The following is a 15,087-nucleotide window of genomic DNA, read 5'->3' on the forward strand; positions in this document are numbered from 1 at the left end:
ATGAATGTGCCTGTTACTACATAACATATATACTTATACAGTGTGTATATAAATGTTTATGGATGTTTTTGGAGAATTCTTTAAAGGCGGAATAGAGCATTGTTAGCTGACTTTTGCTGGCGCTTATTCACGAGTTTGAATGCATTAAAAAACAAACGTGCACTGCAAAAAGTCAGTGTTCAAAAACAAGAAAAAAAAAAATACAAAAAATAGTGGTATTTTACTTGAATTAAGCAAAATTATCTGCCAATGGAACAAGAAAAAACTTTCCAAAAATAGTAAAAATAGCTAACCTCTAATGAACCCCAAAATACATACCTTAAAATAAATATATCCTCACTAATAACAGGTGCACTTTTCTTGGTAGAAAAAAAGAAAGAGACCATTTTGCTCAATATGTTGAAAAGTATTCTTAAATGAAGTAAATGCTAGTGCCATTATCTTGACATAATGATATGCGCTCGGCATTACATTTCTTGAAACCAGCAAACTTATACTAAAAACTAGTTTATTGTTCTTAATGGAACGGCAACAAGGCAACCGCTTGTTACTCTCGGGGTCTCCTAGCCGCTCAGGCAAATCATATGGTCTAAAAATGCCTTTTTTCCATCGATAACATGACATCATTGCGCCAAGTGCGTGCTCTTTCAGTCATTAGTGTGCAAAGATTATATAGATACTGTGTATATATTAGGGCTGCAACAACTAATCGATTAAATCGATTAAAATCGATTACCAAAATAGTTGGCGATTAATTTAGTCATCGATTCGTTGGAACTATGCTATGCGCATGCGCGGAGGCTTTTTCTTATATATTTTTTTTAATTTTTATTATTTGTTATTTTTTTGTTGTTGGCTTTTTTTTTTATAAACCTTTATTTATAAACTGCAACATTTACAAACAGCTGAGAAACAATAATCAAAATAAGTACAAAAACAGTACAAAACAGTGCCAGGGCGGCCCAGAGGCTACGTCTCATGAGGTGGCGTAAGCTAGCCAATGATGTGTCATGTGCAGCTCACGTGACGACGGCGTCTCCTTTGCTGGAAAAATTCGAAAAATGGCGCAGGAAAACACTACCGATAGTTTAGCGGAGAAACATCTTGAGGTTATTGCTTCAATGGAGAAAAGTGTACGACCTAAGTCGTCAAAAGTGTCGGAACGCTTCACTTTAAAGACTTCAAAGAAGACCGTTTCCTGCAAAATGGCACGGAAGTACAACATTGCTTCAGAAGCACCTGAAGAAGAAACATGTTGGAGCCATGGATGAAGGGAGGAACTCACAGTACGTAACTTTTTAAGTCCATAGTGGCAACAACCATTCACAAGTTCAGCTTTTTTGTGAGTAACTTTAAAGTTATGCCTTTGTTGCAACGCGGGGCTGATAATGTGTCTCCGGCACATTTGACTCCGTTTTGAGCGAGAAAACGCACGGTTACCAATTTCGAAATAACTGTAACGGACACAAATATCTCAGGTTGGTTTCATAAAGGATCAATGTAGCCGGGCCGATAAAGCTATATAAATATATTTAGATTTGAGTGACGCTTTAGTGTAACTAAACGTTATGAAGGTGCTGGAATATTTCATGCTATTATTTAGAGGCAGCCTAAAATTAATCCTTTATTATTCACAACAGAAACGTGTACAATATTTAATTCAGTTCTGATGAGTTACATTTCTGTGTTATTATTGGTGTATGCTGCACCCCCAATGTCCACAACATGGTGCCAGTATGCTGTTTTTTTTCAATAAAATACTGGAAAGGATAGAAATGTAGTTTGTCTCTTTTATCCGATTATTAATCGATTAATCGAAGTAATAATCGACAGATTAATCGATTATCAAATTAATCGTTAGTTGCAGCCCTAGTATGTATACATACATATATATATATATATATATATATATATATATATATATATATATATATATATATATATATATATATATATATATATATATATATATATATATATATATATATTTACAGCCCGGCCCCCGGCCAAAAATGTTTTAATTGTAATTTTGAAGAATTAATCTGAATGTGCATGAACTATTTCTATTCAAAATTGTTTGAAATGTCACATGTTAAATGTTTAAATATTAACTGTATATATATATATATATACATATATATATATATATATATATATACACACATATATATATATATATATATATATATATATATACACATATATATATATATATATATATATATATATATATATATATATATATATATATATATATATATATATATATATATATATATATGTGTGTATATATATATATATATATATATATATATATATATATATATATATATATATATATATATATATATATATATATATATATATATATATATATATATATATATATATATATATATATATATATATATATATATATATTTACAGCCTGGCCCCCCGCCAAAAATGTTTTAATTGTAATTTTGAAGAATTTATCTGAATGTGCATGAACTATTTCTATTCAAAATTGTTTGAAATGTCACATGTTAAATGTTTAAATATTAACTGTCCGTTTACTGTACTGTGCCAACTGTACTACTATATGAGTACCTATTTTATATTGTTTCATTGAAAATAAAACAGCAAAGTCCATTTGGCTGTCATCTGTTTTAATTATGAGACACAATTGTGTCAAATTCATGATTTTTTTTAATTTTATGCTTGAAATAAGAAATGATTACTTTAAAAAAGCAGTTTTATACTTGTGAGTGTTGATGACACAGCTTTGCAACAGTTGATATTCTAGTTTCAAGCATGTTTTACTCAATATAGCTCATCAAATCTCAGCAACAAGCTGTAATATCTTACTGACATCATTTAGGAGCAAAACACTTAAAACAAGTAAAAGACTCTAACATAAAATCTGCTTAGTGAGAAGAATTATCTTATCAGACAGAAAATAAGCAAATATCACCCTTATTTGAGATATTTCATCTTACTTAGATTTCAGTTTTTGCAGTGTATTGATTTAAAGGCAGTTTACCTCTGAATTCCTGCGTGAATATTTGCGTCATATAGGAGGACATCATGGGAGTGGAATGAATACAAAATAGGGTTAAATGTCACGCTTGAGCCTGGTGATGTTGCAGGAACACAATGGGTTCAGGGGCAGACGTGTCATATGAAGCTGTCTTCAGATGTTGCTGCACTCTAAATTAGAAGTGGACTGAAGCGAGGTGAAAGACAAGGTGTCCGCCAATAACGAAGGGAGCAAAATGAGGTGAGCTTACCTGTCTTTCTGGGACACGTCACCCTCATCCTCTGCGTGTGCAGGTTTATTGGGACGAACTCCAGAGACTTCTGGGCTTTGCAGCAACTTGGCTTGAAGGACGGTCCTGAAAGAACACACGCAGTGTTAAGTCACATGGTCTTATAACACACACACACACACCATGGTGTGTGAGCGTGTGCGAGAGTGTGTGTGTTTGTGTGTGGGCATGTAAGATTAGAGCAGGCCACTTTGATTATCATGAGATGATGAAAAAAAAAACGGCGTTGGAGACAAGCTGCTTTGAACTCATTATTTTCATGGCGCTTCTGTCATGGCTACTCAGTACAATGATAACATTATGAGGTAAGTCAACATTCATCCATCCATCCATTTTCTACATCAGGGGTCACCAACCTTTTTGAAACCAAGAGCTACTTCTTGGGTACTGATTAATGCGAAGGGCTACCAGTTTGATAAACACTTAAATAAATTGCCAGAAATAGCCAATTTGCTCAATTTACCTTTAACTCTATGTTATTATTAATAATTAATGATATTTACACTTAATTGAACGGTTTAAAAGAGGAGAAAACACGAAAAAAATGACAATTAAATTTTGAAACATAGTTTATCTTCAATTTCGACTCTTTAAAATTCAAAATTCTACCGAAAAAAAGAAGAGAAAAACTAGCTAATTCGAATCTTTTCGAAAAAAATTTAAAAAATAATTTATGGAACATCATTAGTAATTTTTCCTGATTAAGATTAATTTGAGGATTTTGATGACATATTTTGAATAGGTTAAAATCCAATCTACACTTTGTTAGAATATACAACAAATTGGACCAAGCTATATTTCTAACAAAGACAAATCATTATTTCTTCAAGATTTTCCACAACAAAAATTTTAAAAGAAATTCAAAAGACTTTGAAATAAGATTTAAATTTGATTCTACAGATTTTCTACATTTGCCAGAATACTTGTTTTGAATTTTAATCATAATAAGTTTGAAGAAATATTTCACAAATATTCTTCTTCGAAAAAACAGAAGCTAAAATGAAGAATTAAATTAAAATTTATTGATCATTCTTTACAATAAAAACAATACATTTACTTGAACATTGATTTAAATTTTCAGGAAAGAAGAGGAAGGAATTTAAAAGGTAAAAAGGTATATGTGTTTAAAAATCCTAAAATCATTTTTAAGGTTGTATTTTTTCTCTAAACTTGTCTTTCTGAAAGTTCTAAGAAGCAAATTAAAAAAATTAATGAATTTATTTAAACAAGTGAAGACCAAGTCTTTAAAATATTTTCTTAGATTTTCAAATTCTATTTGAGTTTTGTCTCTCTTAGAATTAAAAATGTCGGGCAAAGCGAGACCAGCTTGCTAGTACATAAATAAAATGTAAAAAATAGAGGCAGCTCACTGGTAAGTGCTGCTATTTGAGCTATTTTTAGAACAGGCCAGCGAGCGACTCATCTGGTCCTTACGGGCTACCTGGTGCCCGCGGGCACCGCGTTGGTGACCCCTGTTCTACATCAATTACTAGAAAAAAAAGTCAATTGTAAAACTTTATTCAAAAAATAGTCGTAGTTATAAGTTTCATTAGAATTATGTGTTGCCTTCATCGTAACACTTATATGAGTGTCAGAAAAATTGTATGTAAATTATCAAAAAACTTTCCGTTCTCTGAGTTCCCAATGAACAGACAAGAGGCTGTCTTTGTTGCACCAAGCAAAGGCTTGGAAAATTCCATTGTGTTCGATGGCAGGAGACGGGAGGGGGTTATCTATTGTCATCGAAAACCTGCTCAAGCCGAATCCAGGACGAGCCCAAGTCCGAGGCATCTTCTTCTTTTGTCTTCAGTGTGACCAAAAACAAGAGCTGTTTACATACCCCCCATTCCTGTGGAGACATGCGTCGTTGTGTAAACATTGAATATCTAAATAAAGGAGGAGACGTAGACCTTTTTTTCGTCAGAGCGTGCTAAGACACTGTAAGAGGTCACAGGTCGACGGCGTCTCTCCTCAATTGAGTCCAAATTTAATTCTGTCTCTGTTTGATTCTTTGCTTCTTGTCTTGTTTAATAGATGTCATCAGTGTTTGAACCTGACAATAGGACTTTTAAAGTAATTTTGATAGTAGGCTAATATAGACGTCATGTGTTGCCTTCATTATAACACTTATATAAGAATTTTAAAGTCGTTTTGATAGTAGGCTAATATAGCTAATATAGACACATCATGTGTTGCCTTCATCGTAACACTTATATAAGACTTTTAAAGTCATTTTGATAGTAGGCTATTATAGCTAATATAGACATTTACATAATGTGTTGTCTTCATCATAACACTTATATAAGATTTTTAAAGTAATTGTGATAGTAGGCTAATATAGCTGATATAGACACTTACATCATGTGTTGCCTTCATGATAACACTTATATAAGACTTTTAAAGTAATTTTGATAGTAGGCTAATATAGACACATGTGTTGCCTTCATCATAACACTTATATAAGACTTTTAAAGTCATTTTGATAGTAGGCTAATATAGCTAATATAGACACTTACGTCATGTGTTGCCTTCATTATTACACTTATATAAGACTTTTAAAGTCATTTTGATAGTAGGCTAATATAGCTAATATAGACACGTCATGTGTTGCCTTCATTATTACACTTATATAAGACTTTTAAAGTCATTTTGATAGTAGGCTAATATAGCTAATATAGACACTTACATCATGTGTTGCCTTCATGATAACAAGAATTTTAAAGTAATTTTGATAGTAGGCTAATATAGCTAATACAGACACTTACGTCATGTGTTGCCTTCATTATAACACTTATATAAGAATTTTAAAGTCATTTTGATACTAGGCTAATATAGCTAACATAGACACATCATGTGTTGCCTTCATCATAACACTTATATAAGACTTTTAAAGTCATTTTGATAGTAGGCTATTATAGCTAATAGACACTTACATCATGTGTTGCCTTCATGATAACACTTATATAAGACTTTTAAAGTCATTTTGATAGTAGGCTAATATAGACACATCATGTGTTGCCTTCATCATAACACTTATATAAGACTTTTAAAGTCATTTTGATAGTAGGCTATTATAGCTAATATAGACATTTACATAATGTGTTGTCTTCATCAAAACACTTATATAAGGCTTTTAAAGTCATTTTGATAGTAGGCTAATATAGACACTTACCTAATGTGTTGCCTTCATTATAACACTTATATCGGACTCCAAAATTTTTGCAGCTACAGACTGATTTTTTTTTTGACTGATTTTTGGTCCAATATGGCTCTTTCAACATTTTGGGTTACCGACCCCTGCTCTAGCCTATAGGACGGTCACAATTGAGCCCTGTGACCTCTGCCCGCCAATCAAATGTGTGACATGACTTGGTAGAAGAAGCAGAGGCATTTTGTTGAACGACGTTGGTAGTTTTTTCTGCAGCGTAGTGGACCTGAGTGGGTGGCGTATAAAACCTCCGGCGGTCTGGACCTAACTCAGCATATTTCCACGCTGTGTTTTAATAAAGGCCAACATTAATGGAGGATGGCTGTGCAGGAGCAAGCTGATGAGGCTGCTGACTCTCGGGGCTTGGATGAATTAGCCCCATCAAAGGCCATCTGCTGGCCCAGGTGTGTGTGTGTGTGTGTGTGTGTGACAGCAGGGCTTAATGCCAACGCCAGCCCACATCTGGCCGACACTTTTCCTTTCAATCTTTTATGCGATTTCTTCACTCTTTTCCATAATGCTCAGATTGGGCCGTGCAAGGGGGGATTGAAACAAGCCATGCGGAGAAAAAGCAGAGTTGGAAAAAGAGCGTCTTGTAAGTGATGTCTGACAGATGAGTGGAGCTTCTCCCCCCCCCCCCCCCCCCCCCACCACTTCTTCTTCTTCACACTCCTGCTGTGTGCCGGATGTGTGCCGACATGCTGTGTGAACACACCAATCACACACCACTGCTGCTTCAGCCTTGTTGACTTTATATTATACTTTCCTTTTGTCCATTCCACTTTGTTAGTTCAACTCATAAATATTAACGTTTGACTGAAAGAACTGGCTCATCAAACATATGGGGAGCTCCGCAACGCTGTGCTACTTTCATGCGATTGTGAAAGATTTCATTTCTTCGAGGGGATGCCAGTGCGGGTTATGGATACCTTCAAACTTCACACGTAGGTAAACATTTAAATAACAATCATTCAGATTTGCACATGGAGTTATAAAGAGTGACAGGTAATAATGTAGTTGTTACACATGTCCTGCTGTTCGGCTCCAGTGCAGACCGTAGTTGAGGAGCACAGGAAGACGTTCCCTCCATACTTGCCAACCCTCCCGATTTGTGACAATCTGGTTGCTTAATTATTAGTTTTTGCGGTACACAACTACACCCATTCATCACTCTACTATGCAGTGCGCGCGCTCCCTCTCCTTCTCTTTACTCGCCCACTCATTCACTGACGTCACTCAGCCAAAACGGTGACATTCTCACAAACACACATACTGTATGCTACTCTCATGAGTTAACCAGCTCCACTGTTATGCACATGTAGATACGTAACATTTAAATAACAATCATTCAGATCTCCACAAGGAGTTATAAAGAGTGACAGGTAATAATGTAGTGGTTACACATGTCCTGCTGTTTGGCTCCGGTGCAGACCGTAGTTGAGGAGCCCAGGGAAGACGTTCCCTCCATACTTGCCAACCCTCCCGATTTTTCCGGGAGACTCACGAATTTCAGTGCCCCTCCTGAAAATCTCCCGGGACAACCATTCTCCCGATTTTCACTCGGACAACAATATTAAGGGCGTGCCGTGATGGCACTGCCTTTAGCGTCCTCTACAACCTGTCGTCGCGTCTGCTTTTTCACCGTACTAACAGCGTGCCGGCCCAGTCACACGTTGTATGCGGCTTCTGCAGACACACGTAAGTGACTGCAAGACATACTTGATCAACAGCCATAGAGGTCACACTGAGGGTAGCCGCATAAACAACTTTAGCACTGTTACAAATATGCGCCACACTGTGAACCCACACCAAACAAGAATGACAAACACATTTCGGGAGAACATCCGCACCGTAACACAACATAAACACAGCAGAACAAATACCCAGGATCCCTTGCATCCCTAACTCTTCCGTGCTACAATATACACACCTGCTACCCCCAAACCCGCGCCCCCCGCCCCCAACCTAAACCCCACCCCCAATCTCCCGAATTCGGAGGTCTCAAGGTTGGCAAGTATGGTTCCCTCCAGGGTCGAAGTTTTCATCGGGGGTAACACCCTTCACCTTATGGGTCTGCTAAGCTCCGATTTCCGGTCAGAATTTGAGGCCACCGATATGTGACAATCTGGTTGCTTAATTATTAGTTTTTGCGGTACACAACTGGACCCATTCATCACTCTACTATGCAGTGCGCGCGCTCCCTCTCCCTCTCTTTACTCGCCCACTCACTCACTGACGTCACTCAGCCAACACGGTGACATTCTCACAAACACACATACTGTATGCTACTCTCATGAGTTAACCAGCTCCACTGTTATGCACATGTAGATACGTAACATTTAAATAACAATCATTCAGATCTCCGCAAGGAGTTATAAAGAGTGACAGGTAATAATGTAGTTGTTACACATGTCCTGCTGCTCGGCTCCGGTGCAGACCGTAGTTGAGGAGCCCAGGGAAGACGTTCCCTCCATACTTGCCAACCCTCCCGATTTTTCGGGCAGACTCCCGAATTTCAGTGCCCCTCCCGAAAATCTCCCGGGACAACCATTCTCCCGATTTTCACTCGGACAACAATATTAAGGGCGTGACGTGATGGCACTGCCTTTAGCGTCCTCTACAACCTGTCGTCGCGTCTGCTTTTTCACCATACTAACAGCGTGCCGGCCCAGTCACACGTTGTATGGGGCTTCTAGCAGACACACGTAAGTGACTGCAAGACATACTTGATCAACAGCCATACATGTCACACTGAGGGTGTATTTAGATTAATAATAAATATGTTCCTACCTCCTACCTTTGTCCGGAAAAGTCCGATTGCATCCCGGGAGAACAATCCTCGCAGTAAGCTGCGAAAAACCCCTCGTCGTGACGAACAGCCATACAGGTCACACTGAGGGTGGCCGCATAAACAACTTTAACACTGCTACAAATATGCGCCACACTGTGAGCCCACACCAAACAAGAATGACAAACACATTTCGGGAGAACATCCGCACCGTAACACAACATAGACACAACAGAACAAATACCCAGAATCCCTTGCAGCCCTAACTCTTCCGGGCTACTATATACACACCCGCTTAATTATAAATACGGGAATGGGAGTGCGTCGGGATATACGTGCACATGTGGGAGAATGTAAAGATGTATTACTATGAATGATTTAACACCTCATTAACATTTCATTAGTTAGTGCAAGTGTAGCTAAAGTTGGACATTACCTCCACTCTACACTTTAGCAGACATACCACAATTAAAGCAACTCTTATCTCTAATCAGAGCCCTCATTGTTCACCACTTGTGATCTAATCATCTTCTTCTTGTCTCCTCCGTCTCTGCTGGTCCTGCGTCTCCTCGCATGGATTCGTATTCGCTTCCAATAATGAAGGCGCGGCAGCAGCAGCCTGCGTGCTGTTCTGCAACAGCTGTCCTCGTGTACAGTTAATGCCGGGCGAGATGAGAGCGCGGCAGATCCCCCTTGTGTATTTCGCGGATCGGGGCCGCACCGGGCGACCCTGTCAGGAACGATACGAGGAGAGACGCCGCTTCGTTTTAGCCCCGGGCAGACACCAGCAGAGGGACACATGAAAGGGGGAGGGGCAAATTGGGATATACGGTTAATTTCAAATCCCAATATTGGACGTTAAATTGACTTGAAATGTCTTAATTTGGAATTTCACACTCAATAAAACACAAAAAAATACAACTTTAGCCTTGACTCACGTATGAACTTGAAGTGCCATCCCATTCCTAACCCATAGGGTTCAATATGATGTCGGTCCACTTTTTGCAGCTATTACAGCTTCAACTCTTCTGGGAAGGCTGTCCACAAGGTTGCCGAGTGTGTTTATAGGAATTTTCCACCATTCTTCCAAAAGCGCATTGGTGGAGAAGGCCTGGCTCTCAGTCTCCGTTCTAACTCATCCCAAAGGTGTTCTATCGGGGTCAGGACTCTGTGCAGGCCAGTCAAGTTCATCCACACCAGACTCCGTCATCCATGTCTTTATGGATGACGGAACTTGCTTTGTGCACCAGGAAGGGGCCCGCTCCAAACTGTTCCCACAAGGTTGGGAGCATGAAAGTTTTGTTGTACTTGTGCAATGAAAATAAAGACCTACCTACCTACCTAAAATGTTTTGGTATCCTGGAGCATTCAAAGTTCCTTTCACTGGAGCTAAGGGGCCAAGCCCAACTCCTGAAAAACAACCTCACACCATAATTCCTCCTCCACCAAATTTCACACTCGGCACAATGCAGTCCGAAATGTAACGTTCTCCTGGCAACCTCCAAACCCAGACTGCTCCATCAGATTGCCAGATGGAAAAGTGTGATTCATCAGTCCAGAGAAGGCATCTCCACTGCTCTAGAGTCCCACGCTTTGCATTGGACTTGGTGACGTATAGGGATGATGTTTGATAAGAAATTATTGAGTTCGAGCCCATTATCGAATCCTCTTATCGAACCGATTCCTTATCGATTCTCTTATCGAATCCAGATAGGTTGTTGTATATGGAAAAAAACACACAATATTTGGTTAAACAAAAGCTCACATTTATTTAATAATAAAATAATAAAATAAAATAAGTAAATAAATATTGACTGTTGTTACCCCTCTAAAATTAAAAAAAAAAATAAAAAAATATTGACTGTTGTTACCCAAAGTATATTAAGTGGGATTTTTCAGAAAAACAAATATATACAGTAACACAAAAACAACCTGTCTTTGTGATCACTATAGGTGTATAAATAATAATATAGTGTTAAATAAAATCAGTCCCTTGGGCACAAAACTGAAAATAATACAGCTCTCCAAAAAGTGCACTTCTGCTGCTATTGGAACATCCTTCTGGGGTCCATCAGTGTGGCCTCCTCCAGGAGTGACTCCACGACACATTTCTCTAACCTTCAGGTTATGTACGGCCTGAACATGTTTCATCATGCTTGTTGTACTTCCCCCCTTACATGAGAGCAAAGCCTGGCAATAATTGCAGATAGCCGTTTTGTCGTATTTCTTTGTAAAATGAAGCCATGCCTTGAGGCGTTTTTTCCGGTCCATTGTTGTTGCTGCTTCTGTATCTGCCGCCTAATGAATGAGCTACGTCATTTCCTGGGACGTGCCACAGGGCATTTCCTGTGGGACGGGATTCGAATAAAGGACGAACTCTTTTTCTTTACTATAGTGGCCTCGATAACGGGAACCGGTTCTCAAAAAGGGATTCGAGTCCATGGAATCGGTTCTTTTCTTATCGAACGGTTCTTTTCTTATCGAACAACCGGTTTCGAACATCATCCCTAGTGACGTATGGCTTAGCTGCAGCTGCTCGGCCATGGAAACCCATTCCATGAAGCTCTCCGCGTACTGTACGTGGGCTAATTGGAAGGTCACATGAAGTTTGGAGCTCTGTAGCAACTGACTGTGCAGAAAGTCTTTGCACTATGCTGACCCCTCTCTGTCAGTTTACATGGCCTACCACTTGGTGGCTGACTTGCTGTTGTTCCCAAACTCTTCCATTTTCTTATAATAAAGCCCACAGTCGATTTTGGAATATTTAGGAGCGAGGCAAATTTCACGACTGGATTTGTTGCACATGTGGCATCCTATGACAGTTCCACGCTGGAAATCACTGAGAGCGGCCCATTCTTTCACAAATGTTCGTAGAAACAGCCTCCATGCCCAAGTGCTTGGTTTTATATACCAAGTGATTAGGACACCTGATTCTCATCATTTGGTTGGGTGGCCAAATACTTTGGGCAATTGAGTGTATATATATATATATATATATAATCCCGTGTGTTCCTGAATCGATTTTTAGATTATTTTACCAGTTTTAAAATGCCATAACCCCCCTCGCAGTCTCTGAGGTCTTCCGGCCTCCTAATTATTCCAAAAGTCCGGACCCATATCCACGAGAAGGCGTCATTCCATTATTACGCCCCCCCCCATAATCTCCATAGAATGTTACGATTTTTAAAAACAAGCTCAAGACCCACCGTTTTAACTTAATGTTTAGTTAATATTCTTATTTATTTTATAATTTTGTATTATCTTTTTAACTCTGTATATCTAGTACAGGAGTCACCAACGCGGTGCCCGCGGGCACCAGGTAGCCCGTAAGGACCAGATGAGTAGCCCGCTGGCCTGTTCTAAAAATAGCTCAAATAGCAGCACTCACCAGTGAGCTGCCTCTATTTTTTAAATTGTATTTATTTACTAGCAAGCTGGTCTGGCTGTGCTCGACATTTTTAATTCTAAGAGAGACAAAACTCAAATAGAATTTGAAAATCCAAGAAAATATTTTAAAGACTTGGTCTTCACTTGTTTAAATAAATTCATAAATTCTTTTACTTTGCTTCTTATAACTTTCAGAAAGACAATTTTAGAGAAAAAATACAACCTTAAAAATGATTTTAGGATTTTTAAACACATATACCTTTTTACCTTTTAAATTCCTTCCTCTTCTTTCCTGACAATTTAAATCAAAGTTCAAGTATTTTTTTTTTTTTATTGTAAAGAATAATAAACACATGTTTATTTAATTCTTCATTTTAGCTTCTGTTTTTTTGACGAAGAATATTTGTGAAATATTTCTTCAAACTTATTATGATTAAAATTCAAAAAAATTATTCTGGCAAATCTAGAAAATCTGTAGAATCAAATTTAAATCTTATTTCAAAGTCTTTTGAATTTCCTTTAAAAATTTTGTTCTGGAAAATCTAGAAGAAATAATGATTTGTCTTTGTTAGAAATATAGCTTGGTCCGATTTGTTATATATTCTAACAAAGTGTAGATTGGATTTTAACCTATTTAAAACATGTCATCAAAATTCTAAAATTAATCTTAATCAGGAAAAATGACTAATGATGTTCCATAAAAAGATTCAAATTAGCTAGTTTTTCTCTTCTTTTTTTCGGTTGAATTTTGAATTTTAAAGAGTCGAAATTGAAGATAAACTATGTTTCAAAATTTAATTGTCATTTTTTTCGTGTTTTCTTCTCTTTTAAACCGTTCAATTAAGTGTAAATATCATTAATTATTAATAATAACAGAGTTAAAGGTAAATTGAGCAAATTGGCTGTTTCTGGCAATTTATTTAAGTGTATCAAACTGGTAGCCCTTCGCATTAATCAGTACCCAAGAAGTAGCTCTTGGTTTCAAAAAGGTTGGTGACCCCTGATCTAGTATGTATGAGCCTTTATTTACCATATGCAAATTTGATTCATTTTATCTAGTTTTTAACCACATTTTCATGTAATATTGATACATTTTTCTAATTAAATTGTATCATATTCCATCAATCCATTTTCTACCGCTTGTCCATTTATTTATCCTCTTCATATATTTTAGTTTTATTTCAAACGTGTGCTTGTGTGTGGTAGAGGAATAAAAGGAGGTTTAGAGTAGGGGGTTGGTGGGGACGGTTTGACTGTTTTAACCTGGGATTATGTCATGAGGGCGGGAAGAATCCATCCATTTTCTACCGCTTGTCCCCTCTCGGGGACAGGTCTGCCTGTCAACATATTTCGACTGTCATAAATAAAAACTAATGGACATATCTTCTATTCAGAAATACCATTTCATAAGTGTATAGCTGCTAGATTGCTAAAAGGGGAACTGCCATTTTTGGGGGAATTTTGCCTTTTGTTCACAATCATTTTGAAAGACATGATGACTGTCAGGTTCAAACACTGATGACATCTATTCAACAGAGACAGAATTCAATGTATCTCATTGAGGAGAAACGTCTGGGCTGTACTCTTTGCACAGTCTTCCACCACGCTCTGGCAAGAGAATTCTACGCCTCCTCTTTTATTTGGACTTTCCCTGATTACATGGCAACAGCTGTTTCTAAGGGGAGGGGGTCGTAAACAGCCGTCTCCCTTGGTCATAGACAGTTCAAAGAAAAGGTGCCTGGAGGGGGGTCAGGTCCTGCTTCCTCTCCGCTTTGTAGATCTCGGGTCAAGACAAAATCTTCCCGTGGACTACAATACATCAAAGAAACTGACACCTTCATGTTGCTTCCCATCCTGCACAGTGGAGTTTTACAAGCCTTTTGATTGGTAAGATCAAAGACAGCTTTTGTCTGCTCGCCGGGAACTCATCGAAACACAACACTTTGTGATAACTTAGATACAATTATTCTGACAATGACGGATGTCGTTTTTTTAATGCATTCATACTTCTAAATAAATGTAAATTAAAAAGTCCGCTTACGGCACAGCCAATGGGAAGTCCTCTATTTCGCCCCCCCCAACAATTTATGTTGACAGGCAGACCTGGGACAAAGGATTCTCCATCCATATGTCTTTGTAGCTCCTTTCTCACAGGCGTGCAAAATAAATACGCAAAATAGCACCCGCAGAACAGTTTAAGTCTTGATCAATCACATTGCACATGATGAATGATTGTATTTGCATTTTCTCGTCCCAGTATTGTGGGCGTTCTGACAATCAGCAAATATTCTCGATACAAACACGCTAATTAGATGGCAGTGGGTTGTATGTTGATGTTAATAGAAGTTGTGGAAGTGTGCCACAGTTCTGGTTGCCAAAGGAGATACTGTGCTACA

The 15,087-nt window shown here is 37.9% G+C and overlaps 1 protein-coding gene across 8 annotated transcripts in view; it reads right to left on the minus strand.

Annotated features, from left to right (window-relative positions):
• The window catches only part of inpp4b (inositol polyphosphate-4-phosphatase type II B), a 489,649-nt gene that overhangs the window by 97,827 nt on the left and 376,735 nt on the right, over positions 1–15,087 (minus strand). For all 8 annotated transcript variants that reach the window (XM_062032293.1, XM_062032295.1, XM_062032296.1 and 5 more), the window contains one exon: positions 3,270–3,374. In XM_062032293.1, coding sequence (XP_061888277.1) covers positions 3,270–3,374 — 105 coding nt within the window. The remainder of the gene's footprint in view (positions 1–3,269; positions 3,375–15,087) is intronic.

This window comes from Entelurus aequoreus, linkage group LG22 (assembly GCF_033978785.1).
Source record: "Entelurus aequoreus isolate RoL-2023_Sb linkage group LG22, RoL_Eaeq_v1.1, whole genome shotgun sequence".
Lineage (NCBI taxonomy): Eukaryota > Metazoa > Chordata > Actinopteri > Syngnathiformes > Syngnathidae > Entelurus > Entelurus aequoreus.